The 19,895-nt window shown below is 26.3% G+C and overlaps 1 protein-coding gene across 5 annotated transcripts in view; it reads right to left on the bottom strand.

Moving 5' to 3' along the window:
• Positions 1 to 4,480: 4,480 nt before the first annotated feature.
• LOC127290222 (lachesin-like) overlaps positions 4,481 to 19,895 on the bottom strand; it is a 93,528-nt gene continuing 78,113 nt past the window's right edge. For all 5 annotated transcript variants that reach the window (XM_051318691.1, XM_051318675.1, XM_051318710.1 and 2 more), the window contains 5 exons: positions 19,381 to 19,576; positions 18,441 to 18,569; positions 8,868 to 8,987; positions 8,303 to 8,473; positions 4,481 to 5,196 (listed from right to left, as the gene is read on the bottom strand). In XM_051318691.1, coding sequence (XP_051174648.1) covers positions 4,958 to 5,196; positions 8,303 to 8,473; positions 8,868 to 8,987; positions 18,441 to 18,569; positions 19,381 to 19,576 — 855 coding nt within the window. In that variant the 3' untranslated portion in view covers positions 4,481 to 4,957. The remainder of the gene's footprint in view (positions 5,197 to 8,302; positions 8,474 to 8,867; positions 8,988 to 18,440; positions 18,570 to 19,380; positions 19,577 to 19,895) is intronic.

The following is a 19,895-nucleotide window of genomic DNA, read 5'->3' as shown; positions in this document are numbered from 1 at the left end:
AAATGCATTTAGCTCCCGTCGTGTACCATAGAGTATTTAATTTGACGTTGGATTGGTACCAAATCGGTCAGTAAAACTTTTTTTTTTAACCTACAACACAACGAGTATAAATAAAAGAATGTATAAAAGTATATTCATAAAAAAATATTTTAAATACTTTTTCCCAAAAAAAAAATTAATTAATTTTTTTACCAGAAGAAAAAATATATTTTTTCTCAGAGCCAAATTAATATTTATTTGTTTAAAATAAATAAAAAAATTAAATGTTTAAATTAATTTTCTTTTGTTCTAAAATGAATTTTAATTAAATTTTTGAAAACTTCCATAATATTGAAATATGAAGATTATTACATTAATTAAAAAAAAAGAAGGGAATAATGAACAAACATGGTTTTAACTGATTTAATTTAAACGTGAATGAAGAGAGAAGGTATAAATAATGAACATTTGAAATCAATTACATTCATATCTTTTTATTCAGCTATATATATATATATATTTCTCTCTTTCTCTCTCTCTTTCTCTCTTTTCGCATCTGTATAATTTCGTCGGACTCAAATATAGTATTGTGAATCGATTGGTACAAGTTCGGTTTTGGATTGATTATACACAGAGAGAATTTTGTTGTAAATAGTTAAATCGCACTGCATGTTGTACATTTTCATGTAACGTGAGATTATTGTTTTTTTTTTAAACATTATTGCGAGGCGCGATATTTTCTACACTCGAAGATACTTATAACTAGACATGTTTAATTTACATGATATTACAGTGAGAAAAGTCGATAATAAAATTCACTGCGCGTATACTTTGAATTATCTAGCGAAATATTTAAAATAAAAAAAAAAATTATTTTCAAAAATAATCTTTTTATTTTGAAGTTCATTTTTTTGAGATATTTTTGAAGAATAAAATCGTAAAATTTATTATCGACTTTTATCGTTTCGTCTGTGTTAAAATCGTAATAAACGATTTTTTGCGAATCAATTTTTTATCAAAACGGGATAAAAAATGTACAATTAAAAAAGGATTCATAATTGTGAGACAACAACAAATTTTTTTTTTTAAAACATTCATCTTCGCTTTCATTCTCATTCTCTCTCTCTCGCTCTCTAATTAAACGCGAATCATTCTGAGGCAACATTCGCACCCGTATGAAAGCAAACTCATATTAAGAGGAAAATTTTCATATTATTTTTTGAAAAAAGAATTTTTTATTTGTAATGAATTTTATTCTTTTTTTTGAAAAAAAAATTTTAGTTTCGTTTTCCTCTTTGATTAAGATTACTTTTTTTTAGGGTGCTTTATTTCTTTCTTCAAAAATTATAATCCGATGTCACTTTTTTGTGGATGACATTATTAATTCACTGATAAAATATTTAATATTTGTTCTATATAATATATATTGCAATAGAAATTATTTTATCAGTGATTTTTGTTTTCTCAATGCGCTATAATAATTTTGTAGCAATATATCTCTTTTCATAAAAGATCTAGCACTTTCTACCATATGGTGCGAATGTAATCGGCTATGGTTTGATTTTTTATTATCTTAGGCTTTATATTTATATATATATATATATAATTCTCTTAAACACTCATAGTCAACAACCCGATAACTTTTTTTTTGTTTGCAATAATATTATTTCCTATATTATACAGTATACCATCTACAATTCTCAGTTCCATTAAATATTAATCGATTCCCTTATGGTCTAATAGTCATGGACTCGATCGACAATTACTCTGGATTTGTTTTCTTTTTTTTTTTGACGGGAAATGATTATTAATTCATTATTATAAAACTTGTGGGTAAATAATGTTAGCTTTGCAAAAAGGGGAAAAATAAAAAATTGATATTCAATTTTGATAAAATTAATTTTGAAAAATTAAAATTTTATATTCAAAGATTTCATTTAAATTTAAAAAGTAATAATTCCTCAAAATAGTTTTTGACATAAATTTTTTTTTTAATTTATAATAACAAATTTCCTTTTTTTTAATAAAAAAACTTTTTATTCTACAGTGAAAATTGCGTTTTTTTTTTTTTAAAGAAAAGAAACAGATTATTTAATAACACAAAACCAAAGGGGAAAATTGAAGGTTTCGTGTTAACAGTCGGATCACGTGGGCGTGCAAAACTTTCCCAAAGGGAAAACAAAGCGATACACTTTGAGTATCAGTTGAAACCTTAATATAACTTTGTTTCAACAATCGTTTAATTAACGATCGATTTCAGATATATTTAAAGCAAACCTTCAATTATTCTCAGGCATGAACGAATTTTATTTTTTAAATCCCAATTGAATTTATTTTGTATATATAATTTTTTTTTGTCACTGTCGATATTCTGCAAATTTATATAATATTAAATTTTAAAACGAGAGGAACCATTGAATATTCAAAGCGACGCTTCAGTCATGCCAAAAGCAACAGGTGTTTACTTCCATATTATGAAGACAGAGAAACCAAAAAGAGCATAACGATAATTAAGTGATTGTTTCATTTATAATCTATTGTTTATCAATTTAAACAAAAACCGCAATTTTCACAAAGAAGATATTTCACTTATTCTAATTTAAAGAGTAAACATTATTATAGAGACAATAAATTTTTATAAATATTATAAACATAACTGTTTCTTTGAATTAAAAATTCTTATATAGTATCTAGAAAACGTGGAATTAAAATCTTTTTTTTTTGTTGAGATGAAAAATAGGTGTTGATTTGCTCAATATTATTTCCAAATTCCGAGAAACGTAAGAAAAAGTTTAAAATCTAATTATAAAGATTCAAAGCGAAATGAAATAAAGAAAGTATATTCCTTTGAGCTTCGAGAGAAAAAGGGATTTTTAGTGATGTAATGAATATTTATATTCTACAATATAGAAAAGAAATTTTATTTATTCTTTTGAGGAATTAGCGTTGTATCTTTTTCATTGCCTTTTTAAAATTCTTACTTTATTTAAATATTTGGCACACAATACAGGCAATAATAATCCTTTATTTGCTAGCTAACATTTTTTCATTCACAAGTTTATAGTGTTTTTTTGCAAAAAAAAAAAAAAAATTATTTTATATGAAAGTCATAATTCTGAACAAGTTAAAATTTATTTTCTTAATAAATTTAATTTGGAACTTAATTTTGAATTTAAACTTGTCATTTTTTTAACAATATGATATGTTTGATGAGATTTTAACTTCATAATGTAGACAAATTTTTTTCTTGATTTTACATTTTAACAATTGGATTTAGATATGTATTAACTTATGAATAGTATACATAAGAAAAGAAATTAATATTCATAATAAATTCTAAATGCCAACACTTTTCATTTCATACTTGGAATTGTAATATGAAACTTTTGAGGGATATGTACAAATAGCACCGAACAAAAGGTTTGAATTTCTATTTCAAGACTCTTTTTTTTCATAAATGCGAATAGCAAAATATATTAATTTAAAATTTAATTATTCTTTAAATTAAAATATTATTTAATATCCAAATATTTTTACAATTATTTAATTTCGATATTATTCTATGGTAGAATTCTATATAGAAATTAAATTGTAAAAAATCACCATATAAAATAAATAATAAATATTGTTTATTAATAAAAAAAAAATTTTGTTTATGAGAATCTGAATTAGAAATTCAATCTGTTTGCACGACAAATCCTCGCGTTACTCTATGTATATTGAATGTAAACTCTTAGTAGATACATTATTGTTCTGGATTAAAAAAGCACACAGTTTCATACTTTTATTTCAGATTCATTCAGTTTAAATATATTCTACTTTTTGTTGAAAAAGAAACATATCAGTTTAAAATTACAATAGAGCTAAAAACTCATAAATTAAAAATGGATTTTAATTTTTTATCGTTTTTAATTTTAATAAAATATCAGTCTTTGAATTAAAATTTTGTATATTTTAAATTATAACATCTTTTAATTTAACAATTAAATTAAATAAATTTAACAAATAGATTTAACAAATTTATAATTTAATAAATTAAAATTATGAATGGGGAAAAATTTCGCGGTATTTCGGTATTTTTATTATAGAATTTTTATAATTGAAAATTTGATAAAATTAATAATTTTAATTTAGAGTTTACACTAGGAAAAATATACTAATTAAATTACAATACATTTTTGCCAAAATTATAGAAATTTATTCAAAAAGCATATATGCTATAGAATTTATCAATTTTATAAATTCTATTGGATATGATTTTCAATAAATATAATTTTTTATCCTCATGGCAGAAATGTTGTTGATTCAATAGAATATTTTTCTCAAGTGATAAATAAGATTTTCCGATTTGCTTTTGAAAATAAATCAAATACAATAAAAATATAAAATTTAAAAAATATTTTTCATTCGAGATTGAATTGAAGACAAACGACAAATTTTATTTACAATGATGAACTCTTTTATTATTATTATTATTATTATTATTTTCATTATTATTATTATTACTTTTATTATTATTATTATTAGCAACAATCAAAAATTTTCTAACATTTTCACTTCCAATGTATTACATTTTTAAATATCTCACATTTTTTCTTAACGAAAATAATAAAAAGACCCTCAGTGCTGAGCACCAATCGTTCAAATTTTTTTCTTAGGTAAATTACACGCTTATGAATAAGAATTAATTTAGCATGAAAATATGGAACAGAAGTTTTGAAAATTCTTTAATAAACACTTTCATATTATTATAAATTTGAATTATTTAAAATAACTTATAAGTTTTATACTATAATTTAATAAGTTTCTTATAGTAAATTAAATTTACTGAGTATAAATAAAGATTATTGAGTAATTTTATCGTAATCGGCGTTTATACTTTTTTGTCTCAAATTTGCGAAAGTTTTAAAAATATTCTTTTTACGAAAACGAACGATTTGGTAACTCTTATTATATATATATATATTTATTGATGGTCTTACGTGTACCTTGTCAGGTGATAGGATATAATTAGCATTATCCAAACAGTTGATTTATGTTTTCTTAACGATGAATTAGAATTATTGTAACCATCACCATTATGTCGTGGTCTCAATGTTGAACCAGTTTCTCTTAATGATCCTTGATACACGTGATTAAGTCTTTGACCTTCTCGATCTTCTGATGCTTCGTCTTCAAGATGAACACCGTCATTATTTTTATCCTCTAAATTCATTGCTGCAACAGAAAATTTTATCATGAAAAAAATATTTCTACTTTGTTTTTGCTGACAAATTTAATTTAGTTGTTCGTCTAATTATTATTAATAATTAATCCCTTTTTCATATTTGAAAAAAAATTCATCGATTTTGAATCTCATAAATTCAGTTTGATATTATTTCCTATCTCTGTATATATAATGTTTACAAATCGTTTCCAATTTAACAAGATAGATATGTTAGATTGTAAATATTGAGATAACTATATGTATCACATAATTTTGTTTGTCAACCGATTCCATGGCATATTCGCAGAGGGGTAAAAAAGAATTTGCTAATTTTACGCCTCATTTATTTGCAAATTATTATTGGATTTAGCTAATTAGAAACTTTGGGAATATATATACATTCTGAATCGATTAATAACACAAGTATAATAAATATATGTTATCAGCAATGATTAAAATTTTATATATATATATATATGATTCGCAAAATTCAAATATGATTATTGCTATATAATTGAGAGATAAAGTTCATTAACGAAAATAGGGCAAGTAATTAATGGTTTTGTTTTTAATTAATTCGGATATTTTTTCTTTTATTTTCGTCTATAGTTGAATATTTAGCATTCGTTGAATAGAGAACATTCAATTCTGATTCAGGTTTTGGAGAGTGAACTATTTTTTCTTTTTTCTAAAAAAAGCAATGGGACATTGCGGGCGACCTTTGCGATGTTCACGGGGAAGGCAGAACGTTGTTTCAAAGGGTACTCGATTGTAACACAAACCCACACACACACCCCCTGGGTAATCCCATTTTTTTCCACATGCTCGCCGCTTAGATGAGAATCACACGAGTATTTCCACGCTCGACATCACAACGGGAGTCAAGAATTCCTCTTTGACGAGGAATCCGGTTGGTAGATCCAATTTATCGTGTATTCCCGCAAATCGTATATATAGGATAGGATCGAAGGTTTTTGGGTGGCGTGGAGAGAGGAGAAATTGGGCAAAACCAAAAGAGAACAGGATGATGAGAGAGAGAGAGAGAGAATATGGGTGGAAAATGTGTATGTGTGCGGCAGCTCTCGCCGAAATAACAGTTTAGCACTGATAACACTTGGCGGACTTTTATCGATCATGTCTCTGGCAACAGATGGCTCACCCAATTCCCGAGACCCTGCACGTTTTGTCTGGCTGGATGCCCTGATAAACGATAACTAATACGAGGAGGATATTGTTTCGCGGACTTTTAGTCGAGCCTGACATGATGTGGCATATCTTCGTACAATACGTCATGCTTTTTTTACTTCGCTTCATGCTACTTTTCTTGTTTCAATTTATCGAAAAACAGTATTTATAAATTTTATTACTCTGAAAAAATTAAAGCAAGAATTTCTTTATTTATCTTTTATTTACAAGCTCTTATAAAAATTAGTTTGCCTTCCAATAGCAGATTTCTGGTTTTAATCAGAAAGTCAAAGGTATCGGTATAAATTTTGGATCCTAAAGCTCGGATATTGGTAGCTTATGTGTACCATTTTGAATCACTAAGAAGTTTCGGAATTAGAGCCTGCTCAGGTGATTCGCAGGTTCCGCAAAACCACAATCATGGCTAGTAATAAATTTCACGATTTTCGTACCCACGTGACAGAAAATATGATTCTATACCAATAAAATTTATTCTCATTAGTCAACTAGAGAATTTACTATTAAATAAATTTGTTTCATTAAAAATACTATTCGGATAAATAAAAGTTAAAATGAACCTGTATAGAAAAACTGTAAAAATATTCGTTGAATGTGATTAGTGCGTCGTATTGGATTTAGTGGCTATAAGCAAATGTTTCATACTAGATAATGAATAATTGGGGAAAATATATGATGGAACAGGGAAACTATTCATTTTGAGTTCAATTTTTTTTCTGTGTATATAAGAAAATAACTTCTATATAAGTTTTTCATTAAGCCAACTGATTAGCAGGTATAATATTCTACTTGAACGCTCAGAAGCTCTATTCCTCTTTGTAGTTTAGTTTGTGCTTACAAGCGCGCGGGTTCTGTTTAACGGTTAATCCTCGGAGCTTATCTGATCGCGTGACTATGTAGTCAGGGTAGTAGCTTGGTGCAGCGCATCAACGAGAAAAGCAACCCCCGCGTGCGAATGAGCCCAAGAGATACAAGACAAGAGGCGTTCGTATATATATATAGTTTACACCGGAAAATTTCCACAATTAACGCCCACTGACAACAAAACCTTCGCTCGTCCTTTGCCCGCGCGTGATGCTAACACAAAAATGATCTTATCACTCCGTCTTTCTTCTCTAAAATGCGCTTACCCTAAAAAGGAAAAATTAGATGAAAAATTTTATTGATAAAAATACTCACACTCTCTTTCGTTTTATAGTTTCACGTTAATGGATTTAGATAAGAACTCCTTTAGAAATGCTTCCACATAAATCTTGTTCATTTAGATACTTGGTTATATTACTCTCGTGCGACAAATATGCAAAAGTTATTCGTCTTATTCGTAATCTCACAACAAAAATAAAATACCTTTTTTTAGGTCATTAAACATTTTTATCTTTTAACATTTTTTCTTTTTTTAAATCAAAAATGATTAAAAAAAGAAATCAAAAAAAAAAAATATTGAAACTTGTTTGATCGAAATTCATTTAGTTGATATAATTAAATAGATTAGATATTCACGATTATATATGATGAATAAAATATAAATGAGAGAATATCAGAAATCGAATACACATCAGTTTATGAAAATTAAGTATATTAGATTACTATTTAATGTGAAAATGTCGTTTCGTTAAATTTGAAACATGCATTTTCATATATGAATATATATACGTGTTGAATAACAATATCCTGGAGTAAATGGAGCGCTTCATTGACGTCGTTATCCGGTTTTATGCAACGAATATAGAGGGGGTATACTTTTATATGCGAACAAGAAACTAGAAGGGCGCACAGAACGTTTCAAGGAAATGCGTTTGGTAAAATCACCAAGTCTTTTAATGTCTCGTAGGGATTGTTACGACTTTTTTTTCATTTCTTTTTGTTTACCTTTAAAAAAGAAATTTATTTGACCATCAAAAAAGAAATACTCACGATAAAGATGAATGCTTCCCTCAGCATCACCCAATGAATTCTTTGAGATGCATTTATAACCACCAAAATCACGATCTTGCAGGTCCTTTATTAACAAACGCATTTGCGCACTATACAGTGATGATTTCACTTCTGACATTGAGTACTTTTCATTAGTGATTATCATTTCCCCTGAAAAAATCAATTAATTTTTGAGTAATTCAAAAAGAAAGCAGATTAGGGAAAGATAAACTTGTAATTGTTTTTTTTCGTAACAATAATAGCACAATGGAGAAAAATTCAATTAATTATTATTCCAAACTGATTTTATAATTTAAGTTTGAAAATCACAATTTAGCAATGTTGACTCAAGAGTAATGAAAATTCTCCTGAAACAGATTTTAATTAAAAAGTTAAATTGCGGGTAATTGAAAGCATAACTTGCTCGTCACAACTTTTTTTTCGAAAAGTTAAAGTAGGTAGTCGAATATTGATTACTAAAACAAGTTGTGTTTATTATATACGATTTTTATTTGATAAACAAAAAAATTTTTTTTTCATTTTTGGTTAAAAAAAGTGCTTTTACCTGTTTCACGGGTCCAATAATTTATAGGCTTTGGCGAAGCTTCTACATAGCAAACCAATGTGGCATCAGTAGCGGTTGGTGCACCCACAAGCTGATTCGGCACTTGAATCAATGGACGAACTGTAACATGACAAATTAACGGATCGATTATGATGGAAGACCCATGAACCATGTTTCATATAAATCAAAAATTGTCCCTTTTTACTTCTATTATGGAAATTTCTCATTTTGATCCACTGTTCTTGATTCCAATTCATATAAATTAGCTCATTTGGTATTTTTTATCTCTTGATTTTTTTTTGACAACTAGACGAAAGTAACATTGTTATTTTTATAACAATAATTGAGATTTATAGAAAGTTTATTTATTTGTTTTACAATATCATAAATACGTAAATATATATATTTGTGTCTCGGTAGTTAAAAGAGTTAAAATAAAATTCGATACGGTTTGATTGGTGACTCTCGTGGTTTGGTGTTTGGCAAAACCACATTTGGTGAAATGCTATCCATCTCGGGAACAGGCTTTAACTGGGTCTCTCTCTCTCTCTCCCTCTCGTCAAGTGATAGGCAGAAAAATATATCGCGAAGCAATTAAAACTTTCTAGCTCCAACGTTAAGGCCGAGCCGGGACCATAAATCAATCCAATTGTGTCGTATTGTCGTGTTCCTGTATATTTAGTATATAGTAGACGTTGGATGCATCGTTAATTTTCAACAGTGTACGAATACATATATACAACTATGAAAATACAAATAACACAAATCGTTTCCTATATATCCTTGGAATAATTTTTAACTTTCATTCATACATTTTCAGACATTAATGTCCCTATATTATATGCAAATTTTTATTTTTTACTAAAAAAAATTTTTCTTGATTAAATTAATAAAAGTATTGTTTCCATTTTGTTTCTAGTTCTTTTAAAACTATAAAACTAACTTTCCTTTAAAAACAGAATAGTATTTTTGATATATAGAAAGATTAATTCGTAACACTGGTGAATTTATTTTAGTTTTAACAAAGCGATCGTAAAATAGCTTTTGAAAACAAAGTCCACTCTTTTATATGAGAAAGTGTAATCGCCTTTGCAAAGGGAAACGCTTGACATTTTCTTCATTGTATAAGTAATCTCTCTTTTGCCTTGAACTTTTGAATTTAAAATGCATTTTATCGACACTGACTTTAACCTTTTATGATCGTACTTAACCTTTGTTATATAACTATATAATATCATCATTTTGTTAAAATGAAAATTTATTCTCCTCGTGTAAAGTAATTAGATGTTAATTATTTTTTATACAAAATAAAATTTCCATTTTATTGAAAGACAAATTTCGTTCAATTAGATTTATGTATAAATGTATAATTTTTATGTATAAATTTATTATTATTAAATTTAATTTATATATAAATATAATGAAAATGAAAAATTTCTTTTGTTAACAAAGAGAGAGAGAGGAAGCAAATTGAAAGAGATTTTAAGAGAATGCGCAGAAGATTATAATGCATTTAAAGAGATTACAAAGGATTAACCTTTGCTGGACCGAAGATTTTCACATGTACTACGCGGATACTATATTTCCGGTGTAACCTAAATATTTTCTTATTTTTTTATTGCAAAAAGAAGGATTTTTAATTATTAGGATTATTTTAACTAGAATTATTTTTGATAAATAATATAATATAAATATTTAACAAACTCGAAACATTTTTCATATTTGTATGAATAATAATATGAAAAAGTTTTTTGGCAAGTTATTTCGAGAATGATTCTTATCTTAAAAAGTAAACTGACTTCTCTGGTTGATATGAAGTCGCTCTTATTAACAGTTGAAAGATCATGTTTCTGCGATGATAAATGTGTGAGAAAAATTAAAAGTTGTTCTCTTTAAAAACTTGAATTTATCTTGATAAAATGAGTATAAATTAAGCATGAAACATGATAAGCATTAGAAATACAGAGTAGAAAAAAATACTAAATATTGAAAATATTATTAAATAGAAAGAAATATTTCAGTAATAAATGTTAGAATAAAAGAGAATAATTTTCGAAAGATTATTTATTTACATACATAAAACTTAATAAAGTCAACGACGTATATATAAGTCTGGTTGCGCTAAATAATCGTCTTGGTCTTAAAATGCAGACTGCGAAGAGAAAAAGGTGAAAAAAAATATAAAGTGTGGAAAAGCATAAAAAGCAACAGAAGGAGATAAACATGAATGAATACAATAGATATGAAGAGTATTTGCAAGAATAGAAATGTGTGTAGGGAAAAGATTATCTGAGGCAAAAGAAAAAAAAAAAGATTAAATGCATGCGATTGTGAAACGTCTGTTTTGCAAAAAAAAAAAACGAAGACTTTTTTTTTGTTAAAAAAAGAATACTAAATATTGTTTTTCATCTAAAATATAGAATACTTTCAGTAGTACTCATATTATAAAAAAATTGTAACTCGGAGACAAATATATTATTTATTTAATTCAAAATATGTTTAAAAAAAATTCTCTTGATGGTGTATACGATGTGTTTCCGATATGCAACGTTATATTCTAAAAAAAAAATACTTTGGCGAGATTGAAGTTATAATCTTGAAAATTGGAATTGTAAATAAGCTTCTTTTGATCATAAAAACACGATGTGGAGGGGGATGCTTCTTCATTGAGGTGCAAGTGTATGTGTCAATAAAGACAAATTTTCAAAGAAGAAGAGAGAGGAAAGAAGCTTTTATTAATGTAATGACGAACGCGTGCGTAAGACGGGCGTAAAATTGGCGTGACTTGAAAACTTTACGGTAAATGTCGTAACAATGGCCCATCTGGAGGAGTAGGTGGTAATGCCATGAAGGATCTAGGGTATCTTATCACCACAGTACCTTTCTGTCCTCTATATATATTTCTCGACTCGGTATATATATTGAACGCGTTCCTGCGCTTTCGACCTTCTATATATATATATATTTCTCTCTCTCTCTCTCTCCCCGTTCTCTTCAAGATCCGTTTTCACTGGTTTCCAACCGCAGACTGCGCTCTGGACCACCCATCCCGAAAACCCATTACGGTCCCGATGTTTCGCTTTGCAGGCTTATTTCATATACCGCAATCGTATCAACCAAAAACGAACCCCGAGACCTGGAGCTTGTTATATATATATATATATATATGTATAAATATATGTGTTTAGATTTCTTGTCACTCGAATTTAGATCGTTTATTTTGTCCTTCGTATAAGGAAAAAATTTGCTTAATTTAAATATTCCATTACTAAATTATTACATTGAAAAAAAATATTTATTTGATTCAAATAATCGGTTATTTGATTATTATCAAATAATAATTTATTTTTCTCTCAAATAATTAAACACGGAAAAAAAATTTACATAGAACAGTGAAACATTTCGCTATAGTAGCAAAAGTTTTACTTGTTTCAGTTAATTTCGCTATTCTAGTGGAACCTTTTGCTATTTCAAGTAAATCTTTTTTCCTTGTATATGTTTCAAATAGAGAAATTATTGGTCCAAGTACAATTTATTTAAATGAAATAAAAATTATTTGGTTCAAGTAAATATTTATTTGACAATAGTTAAGTGACTATTTTTATGAAATAAATTTTTTTTCTGGGTATTAAATAAATGTTTACTTAAACTCTCTATTTTAAAATTAATCAATCTTTAAGTAGTATAAATTGTATATGATCAGACGGGAAAATAAATAATTTTTATCAAAAAATATAATTAAATTTTTAAGTTTGTTTCTGTTTAACAATAAGTGATGAATTTTTTAAATAATAAAATTTATCATTTAATAGTAATTGTTAAATATAAAAAACTTTTTTTGTACATGGGGAAGGAGAAAATAAAAAATAAAATTAGTTTTGCCAGTCATTGAAATACTGTGTATTATTAATTAGTAACTTTGAGATATCACTTTTTTTTCTCAACAACTTCTTGTTGAAGATGTTTATTTCATTATATCATTTTGACAATATACTTGATGTTGAAAATAATATATAGTGATGAGAAAAGTTTGTTAAACCTGTGTACATCAGTTCGAAACTCAGAATTAATTAATGCTTTTTTTCAGAATCAATATTTTCAATTTTTATGCCGTTGAAAACTTGAATTTACATTTCTTTTATTTGTTAATAGTTTTTTTATTTTGCTGCAACATTATTGTTTTTTATTATTATTATAATAAAAATAATAATAATTATAATAATTATTATTTATTATAATTTACGTATTATTATATTAATATTGTTTCTATTTTATTATTTTTAGTCGTATCAACGAATTTTAAAGATACTGTATAAAATTATTTATAGATTCATGTATAAAATTGTATATAGCTATTGTGTATTATCGAGAAAAGTAAATTTTTACATGGAAAAATAAAAAAATTTTTTTTTTATGAATTTTGTTGAGTATCCATTAAAATTTTAATTCAGAGCTACTACACTAGTCGCTATTGTTATACTATACTTTGTTTTTTGTTTGTTTTTTTTTAGTATACGCACATGAAAATATAAATGTTTTTTTTACAGTTAATTTTTTTCTCATCACTTGTTTTTTATATTAATAATATATGCATCACTTTTTTATTTTAGAATCAAATATATATATATATATACATTATGAGCCTGTTTATATATGTTATAAATAAATAATTAATTGAATAAATTTTTAAGATTTTTTTAAATTTATTGCAAATTAGAAAACATGATTAGAAGAAGACGATTGTATACAGGACAGAAATGTCAGTTGGTTTTTTGCTTGACACTGTGTAGAGATAGCTATATCGTTTTCCTTTTTGCACGATTTCATACTGATGAAGTATAAAAAAAGGGGGGCATTTATAGTAAACGAAACAAAAAATAAAGTGAGAGACTGTTTCAGTAAAAAAATTACAATTATTTATGTATATTTTTATTATTATTATATTATTATTTTTATAATTATTGTTATTATTGTTAGTATTATTTGTTAAATTTTCTTTGAAAATGTTTTGACTAACAAAAAAATTTCTTTTGTTCCAGGTGAGTGAAGCTGATTTAAATCTCATTTTCAACTGTCGGTGAGTTAAATTTAATTATATTTATTGACATAATAATTTCTATAAAGTGATAAAAAGAGCAAGTAATTATAAATAGGAAAAAAAAAATTACAGCTCTTGAATTTAATTTAAAAAAAATAATAAGACCAGATACAAAAGATAAATAAGTTTTATATGCAGATAATTTAAAACAAAAATTATGCAAAATTTTGCGCGCGGAGAATTATATGTTATTTTAACATGATCAAATATTATTTCAAGTTTCCTTCCGCATGGGAATGTAAGAAAAGATGTATATAAATTTTTTTTTTTCGGTATTGTAAAGAAGAAAAATGGGTCACAAAGAAAGAAATATATGTTAGGAGAAAATGTTGAGTAAAAAAAAAAAGGAAATGCGTATAAGAAGGACTAGATAATATAATTACACTCGCGGTACAGTATATATCTACTATACTCTTGAGTTTAGTAGAATTGTTGAAACTCGAAGACCAGGAGAATGAATTAAGCTGCGGTTACGACTAACTTCACCGTCTCTTTCTTCTCTCTCCTTCTCTCTCTCTTTCTCTCTCTCTCTCGCGTCTCAGATCTCCACAAAGGTAATTTCTCCCCGGAAATTGGATGTACGCTTACACGCCACCGCTCAGCCACCGATCTTATGGCTATACACAAGCACAATTGCGATAAGATCCCTTGGAATAATTGAAGAGTCTCATTCAGTTTCCTCGCATCACTTCGCTTTGCGATCGACATTTTAGATCGCTATAGGGAAAAAAAATAGTAAAAAAAAAAATACGAAGGGGTGAATCGAGTGACCACGTTTTAGATAAGCGACTTTTTCTCTTCATGCTTTTCAATTCAACACTTTAAATGAGCACTTCTTTTTTACTCCTCGACCCTGTAATTATAATTATCGCAATCTTAATTCTTTTTTTTTATTTTGAAATTTATTTTTTTTCATTGAATTGAAACTATAATTTCAGTAGTAAAAGTTGAAGTTGATTTATTTATTATGGAAAAAAATTTGGTACTTGAAAAATTAAGGAAAATTTAACATTAAATGTTAAATTAATTCGATTTTTTCAGTAGTATAGATCGATTTTAGTCAGACATAGGCATATTTATTTAGAAAAGAAAGAATTCTATCCTAACAAAAAAAAATTTTTTAGTAAAAATTTCCTTAATTTTTATTTATTTATTCATTAGTTAGTTAATTAGTAATTTAAATTATTAGAAAAAAAAATTGTTAGAGAAAAAGCAATTAAAAATTTGTCACATTTAACATAAATGGATAAATGAACTGTTTTCAGTAGTATAGATAGACTTTAGTCAGACATAGGCATATTTATTCAGAAAAGAAAGAATTGTTCTGTCCTAACAAAAAAATTGTTTTTTGTAAAATTTTTCTTAATTTTTATTTATTTATTAATTAGTTACTTAGTAAATTAAATTATTCAAAAAAAAAATTGTTAGAGAAAGCAAATGAGAATTTTTCACATTTAATATTAAATCAATCGTTTTCAGTAGTAAAGATCGATTTTAGTCAGACACGAAGTATTCTTCTTTACCCTAGTAGAAATTTGTCCTAGCTATTTTAAAGGAACTGCCTAGTCGCGCTGGAGTCTGTCTAGTTACTTGACTGACCAGCTAGCTAAAAACTCGAATGTCATGTCACGCTTTTTTCATCAAGTTATTATCCAGCCCAACTTGATAATTATTTATCAATAGGACTTTTGAAAAACTAGTCAAATTAATTCTTTTAAATATTTCGAAATTCATTTAATAATAAGATTTAATGTAGTAAACACGTTTATTTTATGTAATTAAAAAAAATATTCCAATTATCAACAAAAATTATTATAAGAAAATATATTGCACTAAATATAGTAATTCGTTATAAAAATGTAATTTTTCATTCACAATTAAACTGGATTTAAAAAAAAAATTTACATAAGTAAAACGATTGAAGCAACATCTTGACCTGAACTGTTAACAACACTGAAACAATTATAATTTTTATATTAATATGAATGTCATAACATAAACCTTAAAACACTTCTCGCAGTTTCAACGAAAAAATCTTGGGGCTACCGGGGAGCGAACACGGGTCCGCTGGGCGGGAACGAAAGAAACGCACGCTTTACGCAACTCGGCCGTTCTGATCAGTGATATTAGAATAAATGCTTGACGTATTTCACTGTACCTAATAATATTATGAATTTGTGCATATTATTTTTATTATTTTCTAGGCAAATAAACATTTTAGATGTTTATTTGATTTTAAATGATTTACTTATAATTTAATTTAAACATTAGACAATTATAAAAAACTAATTACTAATTTTTTTTATTTATTATCCTCAAAAATTATATGTAAAATTTTATAAATAAAATTATTTTAATAAATTAATAATTATTGATATAATATATTATTATTATTATTATTATTATTATTATTATTATTCTTATTATTATTATATTATTATAATATACTCAAACAGAAAAATAATATTCTACTATATTTGTAAAATTTGTCTGAAAATAATAATAATTGTTTAATCATTTTTTTTAAAAAACTAAAAACACTTTTTATTCAAGGTAATATTATTTTCATAATAATTTAATTTATTGCAATTATTTTATTATAATTTAATAAATTTTATTATTTTAAAAAAGCGCGCGCTATTTTGTCTTGGGCCAATCAAGTGATTTCAACTAAATATAGGTTATGTTCGTTTCTGATTCATGACAGCTGGCAAACATTTACAACAAATAATATTTTGCAAGTGTATATTTATTGCAATAAGATAAGTTATGCAAAAAATATATATGTGGAACAATAATTTACAGTGATTTTCATAAAATGAATATTGATTTAGATGCTCTGGAAAGCAAAGTTCATTTTTTCTTAAATTCAATTTTTTCGACCACCGAGATATTTCGATACATTTTCATGTGTTTTGTATGCACTGTCTTTTTTTGAGAAAGGAATATTAATATTATTATTATTAATTTTTATAAACAAGTTGTAATTTTTTTAAATCAAGCAAGCGAAATGTCAATACACAAAATCCTAGCATAGCTGTCCAGTTACTAGACTTATTGAAGCGCCACCGCCATGACAAGGATATGAATTTAATTTCGAGCAGCACTGGACAGTGCCATTAAAAAAACTGGATAGCTTTGAGTCGTGGAATTATCAAGTTCAACTTGAATTTCTTTCAAAAAGCACTGATCAGTAACTTCACAGTTATTTATCAGTTCAGCTAGAATCAGCGTCCGCGAGAAAAACTGTCAAGTAACTTGAGTCAATCTAGTGCATCCACGACAAATTTCTACTAGGGTTCGTTTTTTTTAAATTAGTCAAAACTGATAAAACATCCATTATTTAAATAATCAGTGAATGTAATTATAGTTAAAAACTTTTAATATTCTTAAAATTGGATTTTAATTATAATAGACATTTAATTAAAATTCAATATTAAATGCAATGAATATTAAAAAATGGAATAAAATATAAATAAAATATAAATAAAATATAAATAAAATATAAATAAAATATAAATAAAGTATAAATAAAAATATGAATGAAATAAAAAAGTAATAAAAATATTTCAATAAATTTAGAAAATATTAATAATCAGATTAAAATTAAAATTAATGAACTAAAAAATAAATCACGTGAATTTGAGTTTTTTTTTAAATCTCGTCCAGACGCAATAATATTAATACCAACATAAAAATTTGCCGTCGACATTGGAAAGTACAGTTACGAGCAGGGCCTGTGGGTCATAACAATGATTTCTGTGGGATTAAACTTAGCGTTTTATATAAGTATAGTCCATAACTGGGATGCGAAGTAGCAGTAGCAGGGAACGTCTTACTACACTACGCGAATGTTATTCCACTTGGCAAAAGCTCATTCGCTTGCGACCATTTCACGCTTCTTTTCTCACGCCTTTCTTTAATATATATTTTTTTCGCTATTTCTTTTCAGACTCCACTATACTTTTTTTTTCTTCATTTTTATCAGACCATCTTGTTTTAAGACGTTACTTAATTTTGAAAAACTTTTTTTTCTCACTCTCTCTTTCTCTCTCTCTCTCTCTCTGTGTCGATATATTTCAAACTGTTTAAAGGCTCAGGAAAAACGGTCTATAAAAAGTTTTCCTTTCCCATTGTATATATGGTTGAATTCTTGTTTTTTTTTTCTTCAACAAGCAACTTTACGATATTCTACTGCTTTATTTTATAGCTCAAGATAAGAATTAAAACCTTGACGTTTATTTGGCATTCTGAAGTTATACGATAATCGATATAACCAACATGGTATTCTTATAGGTTAAAATTAAATATATTTTTTTATTATGGTTGTGTGTTTATTAAATTTCAATTGCGTCAGGTTAATGAGAAAAAAAATTATTTATTCTCGTCAAAGTAAATAATTTTTTCTTAAAAATATTTTGTGAAAAAAGTAATTGTAATTTTTTTTTTTTCGTTAAAAATTATGGTTTACTTACAGTGTACTTGTAATATCATTCGTTTGCTGACGGTTGGAGGTACGCCATTGCTTGCTATACATAAATAAGCGCCCATTTCACTTCTCGTTACCTTAGAAAATTGTAGTGTTTCCCCTTGTGCAACTGGTACTGAAATTCAAACAAACATATATATATACAACTTTTTTCTCGTTTATTACAATAATTTTTTTTTTTTGCAAAAAAAGAATATTTTTCAAAAATCAAAATTTTAATAAAAAATTATTTGACAATTAAAAATATTGACAATATTTCCGTGAGATGAATTGTATGTTATTCACGTGAAAAAAATTTCGTTAATTAAAAATATTTGCAATTATTAATTAAATATTTGGAAATTTAAAAAGGCTTTTTTTTTATTTTCAATATAGATTGTTTTTGGTGACGATTTTTTTTTCTTTTTAATCACACGTGAAATAAAAAGTTTTGCAATGAATGTATAAAATCGTATATCGTTTTGCACGTACAAAGTTTGTTAGGTTCTACATATATATATATATATATATATATATACAGAAAAAGTAATTACAGAGAGGCAACGATACCACATTTATCAATGTCCTCATTCATTGACAAGCACTTTTATTTTGTTTGTAACATGTCAATCTTCTCTTCGTGTCTACTCATTTCAGTATCGGTCTTCTTGAACATTTCGCGCATCACAGAGCAAATTTTTAATTGAAAATGCGCTCAAATATAAATATATTTTGTTTCCAAAATTTATATAATTCACGAAAAATTTTCCCCCTTTTGAAATTTTTAATCAATTTTTGACAATTTTGTCATTCTCCAAATTTTTATTTATTAATTTTTTATTTAAAAAAAAAATAGTTTTGTTTGTAAAAAATTAGTTAATTTGTTTGTGTTATTCTCTGAGACTTTTTCTTCCTTGTTTCTTTGAAAAAGTCGAGTTAATTTTTACCTCTTGTTTTTCCACCGGTGTGGCTGGATCTTGACGTTATTTCGTTGCCGTCTTCCCGTCGCCAAGCAATGTCTGGCTTTGGGAAACCGCGGGCCTTACAAACCAGCTTCGCAGAACCACCTTCCGGTATCATGAGATCCCCAGACGTCTCTTCGTAAATTATGTCCGGTGGGATTACCACCTCCAGAAATGCGCTCTGCAAAACGCAATGTCACATTCTCGGGGTTAAATTCTAAATCTCAAGACTCACGAATTAATAAGATGTCAGATTCTATTCCTTCGCTATTATTATAATTATCACTAAAATTACAACTCATTATTATAAATAATAACAATTTTTTTATCCAATCAAACAAGTGAATAAATTAATAATAGGAAAAAAATATAATTAATATTTTATTATTATTATTGTTGCCCTTATAAATAAACGCTAATTAGGTTTATTAATTTATTTAAAAAATATTCTAAAGTGTTAACAAAGATACAGAAGGAAAAAAAATTGAATTTGAAAATTT

The sequence above is a fragment of the Leptopilina boulardi genome, unplaced genomic scaffold, assembly GCF_019393585.1.
Source record: "Leptopilina boulardi isolate dan_hultmark-lab unplaced genomic scaffold, ZJU_Lbou_2.1 LbouV2_123, whole genome shotgun sequence".
NCBI classification, from domain to species: domain Eukaryota; kingdom Metazoa; phylum Arthropoda; class Insecta; order Hymenoptera; family Figitidae; genus Leptopilina; species Leptopilina boulardi.
The sequence above is the reverse complement of the archived record's forward strand: the minus strand, read 5'-3'. Positions and strand labels throughout refer to the sequence as shown.